General features: G+C 39.1%; 2 protein-coding genes across 7 annotated transcripts in view; one reads left to right on the top strand and one right to left on the bottom strand.

Moving 5' to 3' along the window:
• The window catches only part of CTNNA3 (catenin alpha 3), a 542,113-nt gene that overhangs the window by 282,892 nt on the left and 231,739 nt on the right, over window positions 1-27,482 (bottom strand). The gene's annotated exons all lie outside the window — the stretch shown is intronic.
• LRRTM3 (leucine rich repeat transmembrane neuronal 3) overlaps window positions 5,660-27,482 on the top strand; it is a 90,652-nt gene continuing 68,829 nt past the window's right edge. Inside the window, exons 1-2 of one of the 2 annotated variants that reach the window (XM_074592083.1) lie at window positions 5,660-6,226; window positions 6,547-8,078. In XM_074592083.1, the coding sequence (XP_074448184.1) occupies window positions 6,223-6,226; window positions 6,547-8,078 (1,536 nt within the window). In that variant the 5' untranslated portion in view covers window positions 5,660-6,222. Of the gene's footprint in view, window positions 6,227-6,497; window positions 8,079-27,482 lie in introns of those variants that run through there. The other variant, XM_074592082.1, reaches the window with a different exon arrangement.

The raw sequence follows: 27,482 nt of genomic DNA, 5'->3' as shown, positions 1-27,482 counted from the left end.
AGGCAAGCATACTTCATGGTGACACCTACGAGTTTCTGAATACCTTAGGCTACATAAACCCTAGACGTGCTGCCTGGATAATAAGACAGTAGGCACTCTTCCAGCAATGGCATACTGGCCCATAAAAGAGTGGGAAGCATTTGCAACAAGCCTATGTTTATTGCAACCTAATCTCATGTCGTCTTTGCAGGGACTACAGGCAGAATCGCAAGAAGAGGCCACTAAGACTGCCTTTCATTGTGCACCTACACAGCCCCAGGTCACTTACTGCATGTATCATTCATGTTCTGCAGGTTGAAGCTAGCACCATGTGTAAGACGTAATTAATTTCTTTTTCTTCAGTGATGATCATTTGGCTTCTACTAATTCTACTCATATTCCCCTTTCACCAAGATGCTGGAGAACGAGCCTGAATGAATGAACACTAAATCCACTGAAACGGAAGCAGCACCTATCAATTTCAGAGAGTAAGTAAAATGATAGCTTTAGATCTCATGTAGTTGTGTCTCCAGAGGATGAGACTGAAGAACAGGCTGCTTGTCTTCAAACAGCTGCAAAAATCATAGGACAAAAAGTCAATTGGGAAACAGTTGAGTGTCCAATGCCTCATTAAGGATACAGGAGTTATGCTAAGATCCAGAAAATCTAGCCACTGGATGCCACGAACAAAGGTTGGAGGCTTGTGTGCAGCGTTATCTACCCTGGGACAGCTTAGAGGCCCCTGTGACCTATCCACAATGCACAGATTTAAACAAAACTATACAGCTGCAAAAGCTTCATTTTTCAACAGTGTGTAACTGTGCATGAGGAAAGCAATAGCCTGTGTTGCCCTATGAACCACGGCACTGAGGAAATCCTCCGGGTATACACAAACTGACAGATGTGTCCCTGATGTCCTCTACAAGCAATCAGATGTTACAGAGGTTACTGACTCCCAGAGAGGGGGCATGGCTCCTATTCAGCTTCAGATGTTCCTTCAGCTTATCACAGAATTTGTAACATGGGATCCTTTCACCCTCACAGGGGCCAGGGGAGGCCTTGCAAAGCTAATTGTTCCTAGCAGGAGAGCAAGGGGATATTTTCATTTACCTACCTCCCCCATCTACCACTTACCACCATGGTCCTTTAGGTCAGTACTGAAAAACTGCTGGGATAAGACCCTCCCTAATCTCAGTCCTGTTTCCCTGTTTCTTCAGAGTATTTTCTGTTGCTTCGATTTCCCTTGCCTGCGTGTTCCTTGAACCCGGCTTTCCCACACTTCCCTTTCCTTATGTCCGCCTTTGGCGAATCCTGCTTCCTGAGTTTCCCTCTGTCTTCCCACACTCTGATATTTACAGTGGGAGTTATACTCCCCCAGCTCTAATCTGATCCTCATGGGAACAGCAGTTTCATTTAATCACTGGCTCAAAAATTGCAAACACTTTATTAGACTTATCTACTTTTAATGATACAGCGATAGCACACTGCAGTACCATTTAGAACAAGCTACTACTGCTAACCCAGCTGACTTCTAGTTTCTTTATAGTGAAATAAAGTCAAGGGAAAGACATATACCGTCTCTTCATAAACTCAAACAAAACACAGCGCAGCACTTGTTAACTACGGTTCCCCAAAGGGACACACGGTTATACACAAAGGCACTTCTAGGCCATGTTCTGTGAATATAAAAATCCTAAAGTCTAAATTCTGAAGTTTGTGAATTAAGAACATAATGCACTGTGGCTAGAAAGGACCATACTGCTTTTCTGAATGGATTTCTTATGAGAGTAACAGAAAAGGAAACATTTTTAAAATTATTTCCATTTTGGTAACTTCATCATTAAACAAGAACTGCATTTTAAAGAGTAAGCATGAAATGTCCCGAGGAAGGCCGACGAGAAGAAAGAGACAGAACATGGGGAGGCTTTTGACTGCTAGTTTGCATGGAACCCCACTACCACCTGGTAACTGCTGGTTCCTTATGCTTTGGGAAGTACACGTCTTCCCTGCACCACTCATCCCCGTTCTCCTGGAGCCTGATAATTCTGTCTTCCCTCCTTCTCAAATGTACTGAGCAAAGAGATGTACCTGGTCATTACAGGTGCCTTCTCCTAACCCTGAGAAATGCAAGATTTGCTGTTTCCCTTTTCCTCTGCAAAATGTTTCAATTCAGAACGAGCTCTGTGGAGGAACAGGCTTTCACAGTGAATGTCATAGTTTGATTCACCCTTTACTATTCCAGCTGCAGTTCATGTTAAGCTTTCCATAGGGAAGTTGCAGGTAGGTACAGAGAGTACAGCCAGAATGAACGGAAAAAGAAAATGTACTAGAATTTAACTACATAAGCAAAATCAAAGCAAATTCTGCAAAATCAGATAGTAGTGAAATCCATCTAGCACAATTTCCAGGCAGAAAGCCTATTGAAGTTTAGTGAGAAGAAAAAAATCTGGGCCATCATTACCTTGGGATAGTGCATCATTTCCAAATAACTTTGAATTTAATATTTCTGTCGTGCTGACGAAGAACACAATGTGTTCATCACAGGCTCCACCCAACACATCGCTTTTCATCTGTATGAACATTAAGACATACTCAGCAACACTTTTGTCAATGTATTTTCTGATGTATGCTATTTTCCCCCTCAGAAAAAGCCCATAAAAACAAATCAGAGGCATACAATCCCAAACTAATAAGCTGCCCAGGTTCTGTGACATCTCAATTTATGTCTAAGGCTGAAATCCCAAAACACAGACTGCGTGCAAGAGTACACAAATAAATGAAATATTTCTCTTAAGAGTATCTGTCTTTGCAGAATTGCATAAAATGCTGTCTTCATAGGCAGAAGAGAAGGAATAACACTGTTTCTGAGTCATTCAGTCAGCATGAAGTCATTGAGACTTCTGTTACTTGCAGCGTTCACCTCCCATTCCTGACTGGGAGCTGCTGTGCAGGACAGGAGGCAGGGCTGCCCAGCAACAGTGCTGTGAACTTAAATTGCCCTGTGACTACAGCAACTATCCTGGAGAATGAACGCACACAGACTTGCGTGGAGCACAAGTTTAATTCACACCAAGCCTTCAACAAACTCCTGGATTTTAGACACTCAGGATTTGTGGTATTAGTTGTAATGAAAACTAGCTTATCCATAAGAGAAGTTAACCACTTTGGCCTTGAGTTCTCTTTTCCTGGTTACATGAATTAAATGGTAATGCAATGGAGTTGCACAGATATATGAGGTGTAGTTGATACAAGGCAAAGGTTAAACCACTTACAAAAGGCATCTTCTTATCTAAAATGCAGCTTTAACTTAATTCTCTATTTTTCATAGCTTATAATATGGCCAAACTGGTCTGAAATCTTGTATGAAATTTTCATACTGGGAGCAGCTTTATTTCCACAATTTGAAAAGAATCTATTCAGCTGTATGAAGATACAGAAATGTAATTTCAAAAAAAACCTGTTTATCAGACACTGGCACTTTTCCTGCTTGTGTAATTCAAAAAGGATCTCAGTAAAGAAAATTGAATTTGGCAATCCATTAACATAGATTTGATGCTCTCTCTGTTCATCTCTTGATGTCTCACCCCTTTCAGAAAAATGAAAATAACTCATGGTAAAAGAGTGGCTGTTCCCTCTTATTTGTCCAGTATATTGGCAATTATTAAAAACCTGGAAAAGCTACTGAAGCTCTGCTGACTCATGGTGGCAGAGAAGTTACTTGTTAACTCCACAATGAAGATGAAGCAGGGAGAGAAGACAAAAGATGACAGGCAAAGTTTGGGTAGAAGGCTCAGGCTGAGCTGGTATGCTAAGTAGCACCAACTCTTCAGGAAAAAGAATTTGTATGTTCTCTGAAGCTTTATATGCTGTGTTTGAACCAGGTGAAGATTTACACCTAATTTCATGCCATCTAAGTTTAGGAACCTAACAGCCATTTCAATAAAGAGTGCCTGTCACAGGCACCCTCTACTGTCAACAGAGGAAGAGCGTGGTTCCAAGAGGCAAATTGGCTTACCCAAGGTCTGAATTGTCTTCTGAAGCTGCCAATCCTGCTCCATCAAGTACAGAGAGCCCCCAAGGCAGTGATGGAAAACCTATCACATGCACACCAGGACTGGCGCGTGACACTCCTATCGGCACAACAGCTCCCCAGACTATCACACTTCCCAGTGCAGTCTGCAGTTTGTCGCTGGCTCCTCAACCCTACAGGTCAGATTTAAGAGCCAGAAACAAACTGAAGTAGAGAATGGGAGATGGTGATGGTGACAGAGATTAATGGAGGAATTAACCCTTTCCTTCACCACAAATCTGACCTAAAGGGGAGAATTTTCACAGGATGTGCCTTGATGCAGGTATGTATTTCTGACTCACAACATGAAAGATGTCCATAGTTGTTAGCCAGGGGCAACTGTGCTCCTAATTTAGGCACTATAGATAGGTGCGTTAATACTAGTGGGATTACTCTAAGCCTGAAGTCATTCACAGACTAAGTACTAGGCAATGTTGTCATTTTAATGCGTGGAAAATTTCAGGTTTCACCTCATTTTAAGTTCTTCTGTGCTCACAGCAGTGAATAATAAGGGAAAAGTCAAAGCACATTATTCCAAGGGGTAAGGATTCTGCCTCAGAAAGGAAAAGCAGTTCTCAGAGCTGTCTGGTTGCATTTGGGGGACTGTAATCTGTACTCCTCTTTTAACGAGCAGCACACTTCTCTTCAGGCTTTAGCCTATTCTTGCACGACAAAGAGCCATGATTTTACGCTTCTCCATCATCATCTCTGATCACATATTTCTTGGTGAAGGAAGACTGCCAGCATGGTGCATTTGCTGTAATGCCATCTTACCTTTGCTCTCCCCAGATAAGAGGATATATCTTTCTCTATAGCATTCAGGAAAGAAGGGAAGAGTAAGGAAAGAGAAAAAGACACTTTATGTCATATATGAAGACTGCCCAGAGTCACACATGTAAAAAACCTCTGCATATCATACCTTCACATAAAATCCTGCCCATGTCATAAATTACAGTAAAAGCAACTCCCCTGATAAAGGTACTACACCAAGCTGCTTAGTCCCTATATTGTAAGGGTTATGGAAGCCTGTGTTTGAAGTGTTAGTATTGTGGAACGAAGTGACAGCAAGTTGGGAAATAAATGAGCACAATACTCTCTTCTAACCTCCTGGCACTGTGCCTTTTAACAGAGAAGAAAAAAGCAAACCAGCAAAATGTCAGCTCCAAAACATTTTTCATGTTATAAAATATAGTGTCCCTACTGAAACACTTGATAAGAGACACACTGAGGGGGCTGATACTTCAGTAAAAACCAGTGAGTTATTGCAAAAAGGTCATGTGAACGCGTCTAATACAGTAAGAAAAAAAAAAAAAACCCCGAGGACCGAAAATTTGTATCTATGTCCTACAAATGTCATGTTAGCCCTTCAGACAAAAGTCTCAGCAGCTCATGCTGAGCTATTAAGTTCAAGGATGCAAAACAGCTTTCACAAAGAGCAAAAGAGACTAAGAGGATTTGGATATTTCAGCGCACCTCACTAGCTTACATCGATGCTGACCACTCGGCTTCTATTAGTCACTCAGAACAATCACTCTTTTCCCAGCAGAGCTTACTCATTTGCAAGATAAAAGGAAGACATTTCTGCACATGCCCATAATACTCTTCACCACTGGGGGCAGCTTTACATAAGACTACGTTCGCCGAAACCAAAGCAACAGTCGGACGGAGCTTTCAGAATGACAGTCTGCAGAAGTGAGCAGAGCTTGGTCGTTGCACGGGCTTATTCTACCTTCGATGCTACAAAGCAGCTTCCCAGCCGGATCGCGTACTGAGTAAGGGAACTGCTGTGCTATGGAATACAGATGTGTGAATTCAGATAGCTAAATGGTGCTTGGAGGAATCTAACATGCTTTCCTATAAAGAGAAATTTTAAAAGCCAGGTTCCTAACTATAAAGATGCAAAAACGTAATATCCATGAAGATCCTATCACCTAGGAAGAATTTGACATTTTGCTGCGAATGCTGTGTTGGGATTGATTTATTCTTGGAGTGTTCTGCATGGCTGGCAAAGAATAATGTTCCAAAATCGGTCCATCTCCCAAGGGGTCCAATTTTTCTTCCTGGGTGTCAGCGAGCCCTGACTCACTACGGTGCAGCTGACAGGGGCTGCCATGCTTGTGGCACACTAAGCAAAAAACGAAAGACCTAAGGACGACCTTTGAACAACACAAAGGATGGGTATGTTTTTCATGTTATTTTTTTAATGTATAGTTCATAGCCACTGCATAGCCTGTGCTTTAATTACTCCATAGACTTACCTTGATGTGTTTTGTTATTACAGTTAAATTGCTTAGGGATTACACCTTTAAACCAACTGTTTTTCAGTATTTATATAAAGGCATTCTTTAAAAAAAATCTGAGTAAAGAAAGCAATGTGAAAAGTAGTTGAGTTGAGCTAGGGATTTGTAAATGATTGTTGAGATAAAAGATTTTAGCATGATTGAAAGAAATGACTGATGTGTGGGGGGATAACTTTTCTAAGTTGTTTTTATTTCCAGGTTTCAATGTAATTAGGCTACTGAGCGGATCAGCTGTAGCTCTGGTAATAGCCCCTACTGTATTACTGACAATGCTTTCTTCTGCTGAACGAGGATGCCCTAAGGGCTGTAGGTGTGAAGGCAAAATGGTATATTGTGAATCTCAGAAATTGCAGGAGATTCCCTCAAGTATATCTGCTGGTTGTTTAGGTTTGTCCCTTCGATATAACAGCCTCCAAAAACTAAAATACAATCAATTTAAAGGTCTTAATCAACTCACCTGGCTCTATTTAGACCATAACCACATCAGCAATATTGACGAAAATGCTTTCAATGGAATACGCAGACTAAAAGAGTTGATCTTGAGTTCCAACAGAATCTCCTATTTTCTTAATAATACCTTCAGACCTGTGACAAATCTCCGGAATTTGGATCTGTCATACAATCAGCTGCAGTCTCTGGGATCTGAACAGTTCAGGGGCTTAAGGAAGCTGCTGAGTTTACATTTGCGGTCCAATTCCCTAAGAACCATCCCTGTTCGAATATTTCAAGATTGTAGGAACCTTGAACTGTTGGACCTGGGTTATAATCGCATCCGAAGTTTAGCAAGGAATGTCTTTGCAGGCATGATAAGACTGAAAGAGCTTCATCTGGAGCACAATCAATTTTCTAAGCTCAACCTGGCACTTTTTCCAAGGCTAGTCAGCCTTCAAAACCTTTATTTACAGTGGAATAAAATCAGTGTGATAGGACAAACTATGTCCTGGACCTGGAGCTCATTACAAAGGCTTGATTTATCTGGCAATGAAATAGAAGCTTTCAGTGGACCTAGTGTTTTTCAGTGTGTGCCCAATTTACAGCGCCTCAACCTGGATTCAAACAAGCTCACATTTATTGGTCAAGAAATTTTGGATTCTTGGATCTCCCTCAATGACATCAGCCTTGCTGGGAATATATGGGAATGCAGCAGAAACATTTGCTCTCTGGTAAACTGGCTTAAAAGTTTTAAAGGGCTGAGGGAAAATACAATTATTTGTGCCAGCCCCAAAGAGCTGCAAGGGGTCAATGTGATTGATGCAGTGAAAAACTACAGCATCTGTGGCAAAAGTACCACGGAAAGGTTTGAATTAGCACGAGCTCTCCCAAAGCCAACGTTTAAACCAAAACTCATCAGGCCTAAACATGACAGCAAGCCCCCTCTGCCCCCAACTATTGGAGCCACTGAATCGAGCTCCGAACCCGAGCACGACACAGAACACATCTCCTTCCATAAAATCATAGCAGGCAGCGTGGCCCTTTTCTTGTCTGTGCTTGTGATCCTGCTGGTAATCTATGTGTCATGGAAGCGTTACCCAGCCAGTATGAAGCAGCTGCAGCAGCGCTCTCTCATGCGAAGGCACAGGAAAAAGAAAAGACAGTCGCTGAAGCAAATGACTCCAAGCACACAGGAATTTTATGTAGATTACAAACCTACCAACACTGAAACCAGTGAGATGCTGCTGAATGGAACAGGACCCTGCACGTATAACAAATCAGGCTCCAGGGAATGTGAGGTATGAACCATTGTGATAAAAGAGCTTTTAAAAGCTGGGAAATAGTGGTGCTTTATTGAACTCTAGGGACTATAAAGGGAACGTTTTTCTCACTTTTCTGGCACAGCTCTTCCATGTCACTTTTTTGTACATTCATAATACTGGTCATTTTACTCTCATACATAATCAACTCATTGAAATTTAAATACCGCAATCAATGTGAAGCCTGAGCTCTGGTTTAATACAATACCTATTGTACAAACCCTCTACTGATTTCATTAAAGTCTCTCTTGTTTTTAAATAGAAAACTTCTTTCATAAGTAAACCACTGCACCTGCAGTGACTGTGCCTCTGTTTAGGGAGAAAAATGACAACAATGAATCAAAATTAAAAAATAAAAATCAAACTGAGCTTTCCCCCCTTCGTCCCCCCTCCAGCCTAACCCCAGCCCTTGCTCTGAAACTCACTTTTTGAACCAAGAACAAACTAAAGCCCCAGGTACTGTAGCATCATATGAATTCTGAGTTGTTTGAAGAGAGAGATGGTGCAGGAACAGCTCTGAATGAATGCATGATTTCTGCCCAACACAAGATATAATAAAAAGCCAGTGGGGAGTTAAAGCAGTGTCTTAGGACATGAGATACCACACCAAAAGCAAAGCAGAGGGAAACCTATGCTTAATAAAAATCTAAGAATAAAAATGTACAATGGGATTTACTGTACTGCATTATAATACAGTGTTTCTAGGGCTGATAACTATTAATTGAAACCTGTTTATGTGACTTCATACAAAAGGTGCCAGTGTTTATCCCTTACACCCAGTTGCCTTTCAGAAAGTAGTCAAAAGGCATTCATTAAATGAGGAGCAGAAATTCCTTATTGATGCAATTAGAGGAACTCAAACGTGCAGCAGCAAAAGCAAGACCACTTCCTGCACACATTTGTTTCAGTGCTCATTAGAAATTCTCTTTTCAAGACTGTCAAAGACATTAATGTAGCTGAGGAAACCATTAAATCTGTCATTTTCTTCTATTTCTTTTTATTTGCTGGGCTGAGCTTGTTAGGGTTTTGTGATGTGTTTTGCACACTGTCCCTCTAATAACTAAATAAAGCTTCATTACTTACAAAGCCAAACAGCGTACATTTTAGAAATACTACAAGTGCAAAGAGCTTCCAGAGAAAATTGGTTATTCATCGATCTGCGAAGAGTGCATCCAAAAATCCTTAAAGAAATCAGTGACAAATTATTTTTCTCTCTTAGCAAAACCCTAATAACATTACAAGAAATCACAGATATTAATTTCTAATGTGTAGTCATTCATCAGTTGTTCTGGACAAAATAGATATTTGTAACCCAGCTACTCCCTGCCCTCCCTCTCCCAAAGTCATGTATTTTTGTTGGTTGCAGAAGAATATGACATCCCCCATACTTCCAAATAAATCATACCTCCAATTTTGATTAACAAGAAAAGGGGGATGTGGTGTGGGGGTGGTTCATTCTTGAGAAAATACAGCAGTGCCTATATAGAAGCAATTCAGTAATTTAATTATCTCTATTTTATTACTTGCTTTGGCTTAGTAAACTGCACGTCTTCAATCACCTGGGAGGGAATGTTTCTACAAAGCAGTTTCACTGCAGCAGATTAGAAAAAGCAAAACCTTAGCAGAATATTCTCCTGAATTTTTACTGGGAAAAAACTAATCACAGCCAATCGCCTTGAAATATGCCAGATACAATGAAAACAAAGCTAGAAAGCTTCTCTTAAAAAGAACTAATACACTTGAAGGGGTTTTGTTTTGTTTTTTTCATGTAATGAAGCCAATCTCATTTTCAAGGACTGTAGTGAGAAAATATCCGAGAGTAGAAGCCTGAGACTATACTGAATCCTGCAACACTGAGACCCTGTTTTACTGGGTACAAAGAGGATCCCACACAATTAATAATGCAAGTGCTTGAGATGCTCTAGCAGCACTGAGCAGACTGTGATTTTTAACCTGAGTTGTACCTTGAAAGTTGCTATTAAAAAGTCAATAGACATTGAATTATCTGAGCTATTATGGGACTCACAGGTCTTGGTTAGCTCTGTACTGAAGGATTTACAGTTTGCTGTAAACTTCATGTTAAGAACCATCTCTGTGCTTCTACAGGCTTTAATGTCTGCAGTGGTGACTAATATTAGGCACAGCCAAACCAAGAAAGATTTGGTGCAAAACATACATATACTCATACATACATATACATACACACGTGTGTGTACATGTATGTATAGATACATATATATATAAGAAATTTTTCCTACTTAGTTTTGGGAGTGCTAACTCCAATCGGAAAATAATTTCACACTATTAATTTAGAATTTTCGCTATTTGAAAATATTCAATATATCTTCTAAAACTTCTTAATAGACTGTGATTGTGAGTTGTGTATAACTGAGTTTGACTTCATATGCTTCCTTTTATGTTTCTTTAATGTCTTGTTCTAACATAACAATACTCAGAAAGAACCAATCCATAGCCTTCTACAGAAAGCAATACCTGTATCATTACCACTAACTCCCTTTGAAAAATATTTAATTATGGGCATGAAAAAGAAAATAAGGCCACTATGTCATTAATCATACACAGATAACAAAAATAATAATGAAACATTTACATTCAAGCACAGACATGCTCAGATCAACTAATTCATTTATTGACTGAAAAACTACAGATTCACTTTTCATGAGTTTCCAAACATATACCAAACACAGCCGAATGTGTAATTGCTGCTATAGTTATTGATAATGAAACCACTGTCTGACTACACAAAATAAGATGCCCAGTGTAACTCTTTGAACCCTCTTGCACAGCTGAGGCCTGCAAGCTGAGTTGTTAAATCCTACTCTAGTGGCTTTCATCTGTGCAAAGTCTACATGAACTAAGCTAAACTCAGTCTCACCACTGTCAAATTAAACACTATAGAAGTGACTTGGTTTGGGTGGCTCGGCCACCAGAGTCACAAATTCTAATCATCTCACAGGAAACAAAATGGTCTTAGCTGAGCAACTTTCAGTGTCTGTGAAAGGCTGCCCCTTTCCTGAATACAAATGAAGTGTTAAAGCCTCAAAGATTCCAGAGAAGAAATTTCTCCTTTGCTTCTCTCCAGTTTGGGCAGCAGGTATCTAGAATTCTGATCCCATTTTCTCTTGGGTTTTGGATGTTTTGGCGCCAGTCTCTCGCAAGACTGTTAAAACCTTGCTGGGGTGATGTTTGAGGAATCCTCAGAGGATGCACAACAGCTATGATGGCTCTTAGAAACCCCTAAGCCTTCATACAAGTATTTTAGGCACCAACTTGAGGAAGGAGATGTGATTGAGTGCCTCTCATGACTTGGCTATCCCTTAATGGATCTGATGCTGCCTACATATTCCAAGTGTAGGTGAGCAACAGTGCATTTTGCAGGTATCTGGGGTTTGTTTTGTTTGCTTTTTTTTAATCAAATTCTATTCCTTTTCCTGAGTCATATATGGTGTTCTGGGGCTATCACTTGAAGATCAGGGCTTTTCAAGCCACAAAGTGCAGTACTCTTCCATGCATGTTTTCAATTTCATTGGTTTTGCAGACTTTTTTGCAGTCTACACTTACTTAAACAATGTTGAGACAAACGTTAGGTGGGATCACCAAACAAGACTGTTTCATTTTATCGTAGCACCCCAAAGATCTTAAAAGATGTCAGGACTTCCTCTGCTAGCCACCGTACAAACACCTTCCAACAATCTCTTACATTAAATATTTACAAGGGATGTTGAGAAGACAGACAGAAGATGGCAAATAAACATGACAGATTTGAGGCAATTTGGCTCGAGATTGCACACCAGTTGAGTACTGGGAATATAATCCAGTCTCCTCACACCAAGACATCCTCTTAGCCAGTGGACTACTTGACCTCTCAACTGAATGACCTAGCTCCTGGAATAGTCAAGTGGTATTTCAGAATAATAAACCTCACAGAATGCACATCTTTGTAAAAAAAAAAAAAAAAAAAAAACTAATGTACTAAGCAAATTCAAGGAGACTGGTAATGTTCATTCACTGTGTTGAGATTACCTCCAGCAATTGCAGAGTAAGAGAATAATAATGAGAACAAGTGGCTTGAGTATAATGAATGCAAGCTTCTCTACTGACGGGTAGGTTTTCATTACTCACTATCTGCACTTACACAGTCATCACTGCTAAAGGTTTGGCAATGCTCATTTTTTTATCATTATGAAATAGTGAACCTTGATATAAAATTCAATTGCAAAATGAACATAAATGTACAATATTCCTGCAAACACAATTAGAAATTTTCAGTTTGCTGCAAGCTAACGGTCTCTGCTGTCAGCCACTCAACTCTAGATAAATATTCTCTCAGATGCATTTCTGTGGAACAATAGTGACATCCAGCGGGTAGTTAGCTTAATCACAGGTATCTATTCTCTATATCAACTCGCATACAGATGTGTTTGCCTTTTTACCTTCTATTCTTCTGTATCACATGCTAGTAGCATCAAATCCTTCCACCATAGTAAGTACATAACCGTATTTCAACTGCATCTCTGTGTACAGGAGTCATAAACTGAATGTGATTCTCACATAAGAGTAGATGAATGCTAGCAAGAAAAGGTCTATCCACTGTGTAATTCACTACTGTGAGTAAAAGGCATGAAGCATATAATAAGTAAACAAGGACAGGAGCTGTAACAAATTTGTGGCCACTGATTTAGAAATTATTACCTATTAAACACCACTAAGTGACTTTTTAGGAGACTATAAAAATAAACTCAGACTAAAAGAAACTCATTCAACTTCCTAACAGCAAAAGATATTCTTTTTAAATAAAAACAAAAATTTTGAGTTTATTTTTACAATAATGAGAGAAAGATATTATTAGACATCAAAAGGAAGAGCACTCACCACCTGGGAACAAGTTAAAGCAACAGCTTCAGCTTGAAACCACACAATGTACAAAAGAGAGAAGAAGCAAATGATGAAAGATCAAATTCCCAAGCAATAACAAGCCAAACAATGGGAAACTCACCAGTGACATGAATATGCAGCATATGCAGGTTGCTGGCATCAATATTAAACCACAGTAAATGACGTAAGCCAATGAAATCAGGATTGTAGCTCTGTTGATAACGGACAGATTTCATTTCCCTTAATAAGATGCACAAGAATTCATTTCACTGCATGCTGACTGAAATGCAGTTACATTTCCAACTTTTTATGCACTTACATGTGTTTGGAGGTCACCTATCAGCCCACGATATATAGCCTAGCTAGGCTGTCATCACAGTGATACAGCATAGGAGTTTGATGTGATCCTCAGGGTTATAGTCAAGCTATTTCTTGGCATAACGGTGAATGGAACACAGTAGGGCGCAAAAGAAGTAAAAAGTGATTGTGTTCAACAGCTATGAACAGATCACCAAGGAGGTCGTAAAGTGATAAAAAGGAGTTTATTCAAGACACTCTGGGATGGCCAGCTGTGAGTTGATGGCCAACATCTTACCTACTAGAGAAAATTGCAAATCTCATTTAGAACAAGCACAAACATCGTAAAAGCAATAATGAAAAAAAGATTTGCAAGTAGTAGGCAGTATCTTTTATTTGACCAACCCATCATAGAAATCACACCTCCCTACAACTCTTGTCTTGCTCATATTGTTAGACTATCATGACCATAGCATTAGCATTCTAATGTAAGAATGAGCATTGTTTACTGAGAAGGGACAAAAGGCCAGTTAATCCGTATTTATTAACTTTGTCTTTCTAAACAGCTTAATGAAATTTACTGAAGTTATTACAGGAAATATTTTATATTCATGTGAAAAATCACAAGTTTAAGATTATTCATTACTGAAATCAACCAAACACTTCAACAAAACATTTCATTCTTTACTTACATATTCTTACTGTTTCTCGCATACTCACTTGCCAAGAAGACACCGAATGACTGGAGATGTAATCTTGAGAGTTCTCCAAAGACCCCTCAAATGTGTCTTCTTAACCCCTAAACCCATTCACTTACTATGTTCCTGGGTGACTAACAGGTTGACTATGTGTCACAGCTTACAGTCTTGACTGAATGTTCAATTTCTATTACTTCAACGTTAGCAGTAGCATTGAGATCATGTAGGAATTCATAATTACAGTTCAACCTTGCAAATTCTCAAAGTGTTTTGTGGCAGCACAGACAGAGTCTGTTAACACATCATAAGGACATACGAAAATAAAACATCCTAATTACTCATCTACTTACACTCCAAACAAGGACATAAATGCATTACAACGTTTATTGCTTCACTACACCATTGAGAAAATCATCTGCCCAGTTCTGTGTGCAAATCCTTTTCTTCTTCAAACTAACAAAGCATTTAAATAGGTAGGTCTTTCAGGAACCTAATTGCTTAATGCTGGAAGAAAAAAAAAAAAACACTAAACACCTTGATATTGGCAGCACCCTGCAGAAATTGTCATCATGAAGTCAGCGTTTATTAGTTATTTTCACTTGAAATCCAGCAGTACCTCCTATACTTGTCACGTATTATACCTGCACTATATCCCATAGTGTGATGTACTAACTATATGAAAACTTTGCATTTCTATGGGCACTTCTGCTCATGTGCGTAATTATACAGAGAGACGGAAAACAGAAAAGACTCAGGGAAAGGACTGCATATGCCTTACAGTGCTAGTAAAAAGTTAGGGAGGGTCACTCAGTTTTTCCATAAGTTAAACAACTGGTTTTAAAAGAGATAAAATCACATTCTAAAGCAAAACTGGAATGTTAAATAAATGTTTGTGCATTTCTTAAAAGTATTTTAAGCATCTATTTTTTTAAAATTGCTACTGCCTGGTTCTGAGCATCTTCAAATATAAAATAAAAAACTTCTCTAACTTTTATTTCACACCTAACTTAATGAGAGGGAGAAAACACCTTCTTATAATGCAAGACACCTCTTTAAGAAGCTGTGGGACTGAGCTGATATGGAAATAATCAAAATACATTTCATCTTATTATTTTGTTGTTTCTTGTATGGTTATTTTCAGCATTCGTAGGAATGCTATGGTACTGCTAAGTGGTAACACATACATTACTCTAGCTGAGACCATTCTCCTGGCATTCATTTTGCACTTCAGTATAAATCATGGGTTGTGCTGTTGGGTCTTACACCTGCACTTTATGGTCAGGAACAACTTACTGAATGGTTGAATACCAGTTCTTTAACTAGTGGCTACAATAATTAGTGCTGTAGAACTCATAGTTCTGATTTTAAATCAGGCACTTATATTTTCCACTTCCTTAAAGGCTGCAAAACTCACAAATCATATTCAAAATAATGCAATGAGCTAACTTTCCCCTTCCTGGCTCAGCTGTAACTCAGGGGAGAAAACACGCACAAAATGTTCCAAGGTACAAAACAAGAGCTCCAATGGAAGCTGGGCACCCTAATTGCCTTTGTAATTCTTCCCTTCATTGCCCTCAAGATTAAAGTAGCTGTAGATGAAGGAAACGTGAAGACTGAACACGTGTTTTGCTAGAGTGCAGATAATAAGCAGATAACAACACGTTAGTCATACAATCTCTGAGCCACTGAAAACACAACCAGACTCCTTATTCTAAAATACAGATTTTATAATGTACAGTCTAGCATACACATTGGTTCTTGTTTGCTTTTCTTTTTTAAAACACATGATGCAGAAGCATCTATTTGGCTTGTGGCAAGTTGTGCAAAAGCTGCCAATGACAAAAGTATGAAAAAAAAGGCAATACAGTTTACAAAATGCAAATTGGAGTCAAACAGAAAAAAAAAAAACTTTAGACCTCATCTTAATTAGTGTTTTGTTACTAAAATTTCAGTTTCCTATAGATTATCCTGTTTATTTTAAAACAGATTATAGGAAAGATTTTTTAAAACTGCAAATGGGCATTTAAACACCCAGATTCCACCCACTTCTTGCAATAGTTGAGCGCTTAAGCTTTGTGACAGAACATTATCTCCTCTCCTCTTCTCCCTAGAATGTGAAATTCGAACAAGACTGACCATAGGCTGTACAAAGTGGTCTGACCAGCTTCACGAAGCTAGCCTAAAAAATTACCTTCCCAGAGACTTTGGCAAGTTTTCTTGCAAGTGCAAGGAAGCAGCTGTACCTCAATGATGTGCAGACAGCAGCAGATGTATCTTATTAACATCAGGTGGGATGCATATTGCAAAAGGGTATATACTGGGAAATTACCTTCTGACCTACTACAAAAGGGGCTGCCACTAATTCCTGACACACAGTTAAAATTAAGTGACTTCCAAAAAACAATTACCTATGGTTCAGTTCAAAAAAAGGCCACAGATTCTGGAGTCTGTTTTTTAAGCAAACAAGTTTATTCCCCACATTCCTCAGTAGCAGCAATTATAGTAGTCTTACAAAAAAAATATTTAGCCAAAGTTGGAGAAAGGGATCATCTTTTCCCTCTTCAAAAAAGTACCAAATAATTATTCCAGCACATCAGAGTTTTGTTAGCAGTGCACTATTACTTGTAATATAAACACTTTCCTATCACAATATTAGCCTTCCAGCCATCTGTAATGTGAGTCACATCCTCAGAACAGTGCAGGCTTCATTCTACATTGCTTCAGACCAGCTGGCTTCTCCCGAATCACATTGTACTACCCAGAATACATACGCATTGTATATAATAGCAACTTCCAGTTCAAAAATGAATTTCATGTGATGTTACACCTGTGACTCACTGTGTAACGTACTTACTATCCACCTTACAACAAAGCATCCCAACAGACAGGGACAGAAACCCTTCAGTGGGAACTTTTCCTAAGACTAATTGTACCTATCACGAACAGCCTCTGTACTTTTAGGACTAAATGTTTAGTTTTCCCTACTTTCATTTATCCTTAATAGCTTCCAGGCTACACTACTAATACAAAATGTGGGGCTGCAGCAAAACCTAGCAGTATTATTCATGAGCTCAGAAGCTCCAATTACTAGCCAGTAACTTGTCCTTCATTAAAGAACAGACTTACTTCAAACATACACGATGCCGGACAGCGTATTTCTATTCATCCCTCATCACGTTGGCAACCCAAAAATAAATTTTCACTTTTCTTAGTGAATAAGTCACAATCACAGAGAACATGGGGGAAAAATTTCTAACGTTCTAAATCAGAATCCTGTATATTGAATCTTTATACCTTCGACATTTTGCATGAAGTGGCTGCCTATTTTTAAAACACGTATGTCAAAAATACACTGTTTGCCACAGGAGAAGCAATAAACATAACTGCCAGAAACCAAGTTCTTTTCACTGAGAGCCTGAACTTCATGCAGTGTTTATTTTACAGCTTAAGGAAGCCTACAGTATACAGCTATGGCGCCTCAACATTCTCTTACTTTTTTATTAATTTTCGTGTGTGACCTTTTGTAGGACAAACCTTGAAATATTTTCAAGTGAGAAGCCACTGGCTATCAGGCTGAGCAGAAGGCAATAACACTGTAGGGGAAAAAGTGACCGGGAGTAGTAAGCAGTTGCCCTTAGTTTGCACGGACTGAAGTCTTGCAGTATTTGTGGAGGTTTGTTTCTATGAAAGCTTAATAAAGGACAGTAACTTAAACAATTATGCACAATTCCCTGCTATCCAAAGGATACAGGTTTGTCTGTAGTCATAGCATACAATGGTAAGTTCTGACGTGTAAGAAATATCTTGTAGCAGTATAAAATAATTTGAAATCGTAAGAAAATAGATTGCATTCTCAAATCTGAAAGCATGCTGTATTTGGACTGTAACAGTATCCTAAATTAAAAATGCCTATATATCAGTAATAATCACTGAACCATAGAATATTCTAGGTTGGGAGGGACCTTTAAGACCATCAAGTCCAACCATCAACCAAAAAACTGCCAAACTACACCTGCCAAAACTACCACTAAACCATGTCCCTAAACGCCACGTCTGCCTATAATAATGAAATGCATTTCTCCAAAGCCACAGAACTACTGCCACATATGCTTTGGCTTTGTGTATAAACTGACATGGCAAATTCTAAATTTAAAGCCAATTTCTTTTAAAGCCTCATCACACTAATTACATCCATCAAGTGTGTAAAATACATTTTGTCAGCTAAGAACAGAGGACTTCAATTAAATGTAAATCCTTATTCAGCACTCTAAGCTGTTAAAGGCTCCAACTCATTAATGAGATGATGAAAAGAAAATGCTCCTCCATACAGACTCTGCAGTGAGAATTTTTACAAGCACTCATTATTTCCACCTAGTTCATGTACTTAAGAAAGAGCCCCATATTTATGTCGACCCTCCAATATCAACAGAAAAAGATCTTAAAATAATCTTGTTTGTTTGTGAATGTGCATGTCTACATATTTGGGGCTTGACAGGCATTTCCAAGAGAGATGGGCTCCTTGCCTAACCTAGAGGGCGCCCAGCACAGCCAGTGTGACACACTAACCAGCTGTGACCTGCCGTTGATTCAAACTTCAAGACACCTTTTGCGCAGAGCTTGCTATAGCTATTTGACAACTTTTTTACACAGTCCCAGCAGCTCATTTGAAAGAGTATTACATATTCCCAAACCTTCCCTCAGCCATCCAGCAGCATGGCTAGCCAAAACTGATAACAGAGTTCACCTGGCAGGTACCAAAATCCTGCCTCAGAACCAAAAGAAAAGAGTCTGTCTTTTCAGCTGTATGGATGATAAGGTCTTAAGTAAGGGAGAAGAAACTGTCAAAATTGTGTTTTAGGCTAACTGTCCAGCATCTCAATTTTTCATTTAATTTTCAGTACGAATACTAATGGCAGACTGCACGGCATGCCTGGGCTTATAAATTTTTATAACGATTTTGGTTAGATCCTCCATTTGAATTAATTCAGAAGAGCAACAGAAAAAAACAGAAAGGTTTACAGAACTATGGGTGAACTACTACAGCAGCTCGGGGGGAGACATGAGAGTCAGGAACATATCCCCATTCTCCAAAACTTGCCAATTTCATTTCAGTTTAGCAACATCAGGATTCATGAATTTTCATCCTTGTTGTAGATTGCAGGATTTTCTGTATGCGCTAATAACCTTAAGATCGGTTACTATGGGGATTTCCCAATTGCAAGACTCCCCTAGATCGGCCTTACTTCTCATAGAAAGGAAAAGAATCATTATTTTGATTTTATTTTTTTTCAGATTTCTCTCTCCCACTCCACTCCATTTCCTTCCTCCAGTCCAGGCTCTTCTCTTTTGATTATCTATTTCCCAGAAATGAAAAGAGAATCCAAGGGCTACATATAAGTGTACCAGATGTCCTTGAATTTCTACCAAGTCTACCGAGTTCTCCCCCTGCAAAGGCTTGTTTACAAACAACCTCAGCTCCAACAGCAAGCAAGCTTTCAGCAACAAAGAAACGTTAGAGGCATTTTCACAATAGTTTTAAATTACTTCCCCCAGCAGAGAAGACTCATTGATCAAATAACAAGTAAAATGAGGTACAGCGAAGTGATTCATGCTCAAATACGAAGAAAAAAAATAAAATAAAGCAGTTCTGAATACTTGTACCTTCTGCAGGACCCTTAGCATATCAATTTTAAGTGAAAATTAACATAATCTTCAAAAATTGTTACGCATGAGAAAACAAAAGTTATCTCAAATTATAGGCCTTGCCATAACAGCATGCTGATTAGTTACAAAGAATAGATATTTTTTTTGTATCAATGCTTTATTGGGGCACTATACAGATATGACAGACAGGACATGTCCCTACGCTGCAAAAAGGAAGCAGATTTGCCTAAGGTTAATTCCACACTAGCTTAATTATTAATCTCTCCCAAATGCATTTTTTAAATGTACTTTAAAAGACTTTTGCAAATAGAAGCCCTCTGTTTATTGATAGGATAGTTTTCGAGGAGGATAGCTGTGCTGCAGTATATAGACAACATTTCTTCAGCTGATCTGGTTAATTAAAATGCATGGTTATAACAGGCGCTCTTAGAACTGCAGCTGAATAACCCATGATCCCTTTTTTCTCAGTACCACAGAACACTTTGCATCTATTTAATAGGGCTGTTTCAGGATTTAATCAAAGATTTCCAATCTACACTCTGGAACAAGGAGTCTTTCCCTTTTTAAAAGGTTGCAAATAAAACACTCATTTTCATACAGAGCCCTTCTGACTATCTGTAGCCTGTGCCCTTTACCTGCGCCTTCATTCAATTTAATGCTCGTTTTACACAATTTAATACTTTCACTTCTCTGCATCCCCAACACAAAGAAAAAACAAACAACACTATCACATGTTATTTCAAGCATAAATCTGTAAGTCCAATTTTGCTGAATGAATTCAGAAGACCATATTAACAGCTTTGAAGGGGGAGGGTAACCAGGAGAACTGCAAATGCTGACAGGAAACCTGTGCCAGGCAGACGATGGAGCAGGACTGAATGTGGAAATCCACCTGCTATGTAGCATTTGCTAACACACCGCAGTGGTGCTGCGTGCTAATGTAAGCAAGAGAAAGGAGAAGGGGATCTACAAAGGAATATTAACTTTGAAGATGTATAGGCATTAAACTGTTTGGAAACCAGCCTAGAATAAAGGAATGCCTCAAAGTCAACTACTCAAAACTAGCAGATGCTTGAAACACAGCCCCTGCCTATTTCTGTTTATACATTGTAAAAAACACTGTGATAAATTACACAGCTCATTTAGTCAATAACGGTAAAGCATGTGGTCACCTGAAAATGAAACATCCAGTTCGATTTCAGTTCTGTCTGTATCTGACTCAGTTCCTTCAAGTATTGGACCAGTGGATGTGACAGTACTCCCAAATGACCCTCTAATTCAAACCTCCACCTCAAGACCTATAGTCTAATACCTTGACTGGGTTGGCCTATGTATCTTTTCCAAGGAGTACTGGAAATCTTCAGTAAGTTCACAAACTTCTGTATCCTTCAGAGAAAGATTATATATTAGGTCTCATCTGCTTTGCATTCAGCTATCCAATGAGCCTACCAAAAATGAGTGAAAAGCAGCTGTTCTCTAAGCCGTATTTTCCTTTCTAATGGGTGAATTCAAGTAGAGCTCCAAGGCGCAGCCTACAAAAGGGCCCCTTATTGGCAAAACCATAGTGAATGGGTGCTGAGGGCAGTCAAATTACCTTTGCAAAGACCTTTACATTCTCTTTATGCCACTGAAGCAACACAGATCAGTGAAAAATCACTGCACATCCCTCTCCAGCTGGTTTCATTCTATTTAAGAGTTTGTTTAATGGGCAAAACAGTGCACTTCCCAGGGTCTTTAACAGCAGCATTAGCCTTCTCAGGCTAATTGTCAGCTCAGGTGTGTTATTTTTTAGGAGGTGCTGTTTTGCTTGACAGTAGTAATACTGACCACAAGAACAATATATAACAGCAACAGCCTTATGCTTCCCTATTCTATTAACATTTCAGAAATCAAAGCTTACCAAGCCTGTGGGAAAGTAGCCGGTGACCATTAACCTTCACTTTGTTTTAAGCTTTTATAATTTTACGAGTTTAATTTCAGGTTTGCAGGCTTCAGGCTGCAGAGTTGAGACTGAAGTAAAACACAGCAAAGCAGCAAATGAGTAGGACAAGTTAAAAAAGCTCTTTTCCTGAGACCCCTGGTCATCTCCCCCAGCCCTAATGCAAAATTTATTTCGAGACATTTAATGTATTTTTCTCTACTTGCAGTAAGTATGACAGAGTTTTGATTTCAAACAGATGAGGGAGAGAGATTTTCAAATCATCACTAAGGATCGTACAAGATTTCCACTAGCTTTGCACAGCAGATGCTATCTGCTTTTGTAACAAAGAAATGCCTCCTGGTTCGATAGTGGCCAGGCCAGTAAGTCCCCAGACCTCCCCGAGAAATCACGTTGAGTAGGCAACACATTATGATCTTTCAAACCCTGAATTTCTTGTCAGTGGACTGGATGACTCAGGGCTGGAGGCATGGCCAGCACAGCATACTCATCTCTTCATTTCTGCCATCCATATGAATTCAGCAGAAAACTCAACTGCTATTAAAAAGCAGGAAATCACTCTTGTACCCTCATTCTCTCCTTCTGATGGACCCAGATTGGTCCACTGTAACTCAAGACAATTTAAGGGTTTTCCAGAGAATAAGTGTCCCACAAAACTCAAAGGAAGACAGAGCTTATTAATGCACTGGCACGAGGACTCTGTGGGTACGGTTACCATAAACCCACAAAGGTGTTTCAGAAAGTTTAACCTTCATAACTAATTCATACATCAAAGCATTCCAAAAGGTTAGCTGCATTTTACAGAAAACCGTCATATGCTGCAGTCGGTAAACCAGCAGTACAAAAGTAGGACAGTGGTATCATGCTGACAAGAGGCCTCAGCATTTAACAGTTTCCTCACTAAATAAGCATGACTTGTGATGGCTGCAACAAATCCACTCTTCTCAGTATCAGCTTTTCAGCACAGCCATTGAGAGAGGGAAGGAGACAAGGAAAAGCAGCCTAACACGCCACCTTCCCTTCTCAGCACAACGTACAGCAGTTGAAATGTGCCCTTTCCATAGGATCCACACACTTCTGTACGGCATAAGGACCAGGCTGGAGAAGTTGAAACATTATGTTGTTGAGGGACAGACCCAGAAACCACAAATGGCCCACACTTCCCATAGATCTTCACAGACATGCGTTATGCTAATGTGATATGCAATGTTATTCCTGTTGAAATTATGATCCCTTATTAAATGTACAGAATCATTTGGTCTAAGATTTAGAAAATTCATGATGGCTGTACAAAGCACAAGGGAAGCCAGCGCACTACAGAGAAAGGATTATTTTATCATAAACAGCCCTTTTTTGCATTCTATTTTTCAATGGCTTGCTTCATTAAATAATATTCATTAGCTCCTATTATACACAAAAGCTGTTCAGTGGAAGGGAAGATAGAACCATTGATTCTTTGTGTCTCCTAGAAATCAGGTTCAGGGGGTTCAGGCCATCTTGACGTGTAGATGAAAAACAGCTGATAATACTTTTTATGTCTTGTCCCAGATCCTCCTCAGGGAGAACAATCCAGAGCCACCACACACTGTAAACAGGGTTGTTTTTTTGTTTCCGAGTTTTAGAGGCTGATGGCTTTCAGTAATGGATTCTGTAAATCTTTTATATCCCTGTCTTTCCTGTGTTTAATACTCCAGGTGGGAAGGTCTGGCAGCAGACACAGGCAATGTTCTCACACGCTGCAGCATCTGCTGCAGAGGACTCAGGTTACTGCCCACCAGCCCCCAGTTCCTACCAAACCAAAGGAGACCACAAAACACCAAATTATTTTCACTTTTCCAAGCCAAGTCAGTCCCCCCAGTGAGCCAAATATCTGCTGTGATGTTTGTCTGCTCACCTTCACATTTGTTTATGTTTTGGGAAGGCAGTAGATAAGGACATAAAGACAAAGATTTCCTCTAAATTATACCCTCAACAAGAACAAAGTAACAGAACTCTTTTGTTTTGTTCCTTTGCTTGGTGTATGCAGAAATAAAACACATCAATCTGGCAAGTAATTATTCTTACTAGGAGATTTAGTATCAAATATTAAAAAAACCCCACTTAATTTTCCAGGAATTTCCAACTGAAAATAAACAGCTCATCAAGTCAGGTATCTATTAATTAATAAATAAAAGATTATAACATTCCTCCCCAACGGCTTCATAATAGACTTAATTAGTTATAATTAGAAATAAATGTCACTCCTTAAAGTAATCTTAACAACAAAAATATTGAAGCACCTTTCATTAGAGAGTCTTGAAACACTTTACAAGACATTATTAATGCCATTTATACAGAAAAGACACCGATCTGGTTCCCTCACAGACCACGGCGGCACCGGGAGCAGATGCTCAGCCTCCCACCTGCCCAGCTCTGACCATCAGATCCATGTGACTGCCTATTCCACACAACTCAGCGCAACTTTGTTTAATCGAGCCAGAGTGAATTTACACTTCCATTTATACCTTAAAACTGGCACTCAAATAAATGTTGTACATTACCAACACTTGGGAAAAGAGCTGCTACTCACTGCATTTTAAGAACTTTTGCAAACGGTGACCCCTTTGTGAGATGGGTGGGAAGAACACACACACGGTGACGGGTGCCTCTCAACCACCAGAGCAACTTCACAGGTTTTTCCCAAAGGTAGGAATGCCGTAAGTCTCAGATGTGCCAAACAGCTTCAAACGTGCAGGGGAGTCTGGCTCTCCTAAACTTTGTAGCTCTCAGCTGTGATTCAGGAAACCCTAATGGGAACTGCCTTCGCCGCAACATACATGGTGACAATTACATCTTCATCCCAGCTGTAGGAGCAGCTAAGTAGCTTAGTAGAAGCCCCGACTTCAGCAGCAGTGCTGATCACATTTTTGCTTGTCAGACTAATGCAATCTCATTCTATACCGTGAAAATTATATATTATGCCTTCTACTTCCTTACTCAATTTTTTAAAGTTTATTCATTAATATTATTTTATTGTTTTTTCTTACTCACAAAGAAAGTGGAAATTGGGTAGGAGACATGAGACAGATGAAGTGAGAGCGAAGGATTATGCAGCAGCAAGGGAGCACCCCCAGACGCTACCATCTGAATTCAGAAAGGTACAGAACTTTTAAAATAAAAATATAACCTTAATCCCATAATAGCACACTTTCAGAAGTGCTGCTTGAAGATCTATAGCCTGTCAAACCATAAAATAAAATTACTCAGAGCTTATAATCACCACAGGACTCACGTAGGCCTGTTGTGGTTTGGCAGGCTTTCCTCCTACATTGACAAATATTAAACAGATGATGGTGGCCTACAGAGCTTTAGGGAAACATAAGGCTTGACAGCAGAACAACGCGGCATTGGAAAGTATTGTGTATCTTCCAATAAAATAAACTGAAACTCTCACAATATCCACTCCAGCAATTATGACCACCATAATAAATCCAGAGTTTGAACTTTTTAGTTTTAGAAGACTCATTCCACTTCTTGAATTATGGCTATTCTTTCTAAAGTGGCTCATCATCGGATGTGAACACGTGATTGCTTAGAGATTCAGGTTATTGTAAAGTTATTACTATGAAAGTCTATTCAGATGGATACTTTCTATAAATTGAGAAAATAACTAAAATCAGATTTTGTATTTAGCACCTAATAATCTAGTATTAATAAACTTTTTCTTTAGTAACAACATCTCAAATAATAACTTTGTATTTATAGTGCCAGACAAAATTCAGTTTTATTGCTAATCCCTATATATTGATTTCTACTATTCATCCTACTCAACATGACTTAGCAGAGCATGAAAGATCCAAGTTTACTATTCAAAAGCAACCCATCTTGATCCGAGTATTTATATTAGTACCAACAAGTAGCCTTGAAACATTCCCGTCTATGATAAACTAATGAAATCCAGTTTCAATAAAGCCAAGCAGTGATCTACCCTGGCAGTGACCACATGTCAGTATTATGCTTCACCACTAATACTACATACAGAAATTAAAGATGTGCCATCCAAAAACCAGACAACTTGAAAGAAATAGTCTTTTTTTTTTTTTTTAAATATAAGAAGTACTATAATAAGGTGACACATGCTGAGCACACAGAGGCAGGCTTGCCCATGCAGAAAGAACAGAGGATTATCAAGAAGGAACTGGACTACACCAAGGAACGTACCCTACCCGCTGCGTGAAGAAACCACATCCTCTACAGCAAAAGTAGCTCAGGAGAGTTCTCCTACAGTCCTAACTTTGGCTACATACTGCCAAATGCTGCTTTTCTCCATCCCTCCCTGCAAAATATGACGATAGGAGAGGAGGGGGCGTAAGTGGTGCTTAACAAGTTGAAAATTCTGTTTCAAGTTCCGTTGACCACATTAGCACTACAAAGGAGTTGGAATACTAATGAGATGATGGCTCTAGAGAAACTCAGAATCAAACTGAAACAAATCAACATGAAAACTGTTTTGTTTATTCCCATTGTGACTTTGTTTTAAAATCTCAGATCAGGATGATACATGATACAATAATCTACCTGAAATTCAGGAATGCATTTGCAGAAGCACAGACAATTGCAATAACTCACAAATTGAAGGAGTATATACACAGGGCACTTAACTATTTGTGCGTTCTCCTGAGCTAAGGATACCACAATCACACTAGGAAATGTCATACTAGACCTGCCTATCACTGTGAGTAACCGATGTCCAACAACAGGTAGAAGTACATCTTTCCAAAAAAAAATAATAAAAGACAGGCTACAGTAGTTAGAGAAGAAGATGCTACTGTCTTAGCCCTTAACATATCCCTTCAGGCATGTGGATCACGTATCATACTTGTAATTGTTCTCATTATACATTTAGAAATGAAATCTTTTTATACAGAAATTCTACTGAAACAACGTCACTGAGTTCTGGCAGCAAGTCTTACAGATGAATTATGGACTGTGAATAAAAAGATTTTAATAGGCCATTTTAAAATCCATTCCCTATCCCTTGAATCAAATGTTTCTAAATATTTTCCTCAGCAAGCTGCAAACCATTTCTGTTTCAACTAAACTTCCTTGATAGGACATAATTAGAATTGAACATAGACTCAAGACAAAAGGTGAGATATTTACACAGGGGCATTTATTAATTTCCAGTGTATTTTCTAATCTATCACATATAAACCCATTTATGTCATCACTGTGCTCTGAACAAGACTTTTGAACACATTGTCCAGAAGGACATCACATACTCTTTTTTCACTGCTCTTTGCTCAAATACTGACAGCAGATGTTCATAGTTCAAATTATTCCTACCATTGCCAAGAGGCACTACTTCACATTTGTCAATTAATTTTGTTTGGTATGGTACCGCTTATTGATCGAGCTTTGCTGCGTTCTGGAAGGTCCTGGTTGCATTTCCTAGGTTTGACAGATCTAAACAAACATATATTAGCTGCACATTTTGCCATTTTCCCTTTCACAGTGACTTCAAATTGTACCACATGAATCTAACCTGAATCCTGAGGGCTGCCTGCTGTTAACCTTTTGCCATGTGGAAAACTGACACTTCATTCCTTCTCTTTGTTTTCTGTCTCCAGCCAGTCCCTGCCCCAAAAGAGTAGTTCCCCTTTCACCTCAGGACTATTTAGTTTCCTATATAGCCTCTTAGGAGGAACCCTAGCAAAGGCTTTCTGACAGTCCAAATAAATTCTGTCGATGTGCTCTTCTTTACCCTGTCAGACAGTACTAATTAGCTATTGTGGTAAAGCTGTTCTAGGAAAAAAAAAAAAAAAAAAAAGTATTTTCTGGGTTGGTGCTACTTTTAAGCACCTAACACAGCAGTAGTTAGCCCCCATTTACCACATCTACTTGACATGA

This window comes from Larus michahellis, chromosome 6 (genome assembly GCF_964199755.1).
Source record: "Larus michahellis chromosome 6, bLarMic1.1, whole genome shotgun sequence".
Classification (NCBI taxonomy): domain Eukaryota; kingdom Metazoa; phylum Chordata; class Aves; order Charadriiformes; family Laridae; genus Larus; species Larus michahellis.
The sequence above is the reverse complement of the archived record's forward strand: the minus strand, read 5'-3'. Positions and strand labels throughout refer to the sequence as shown.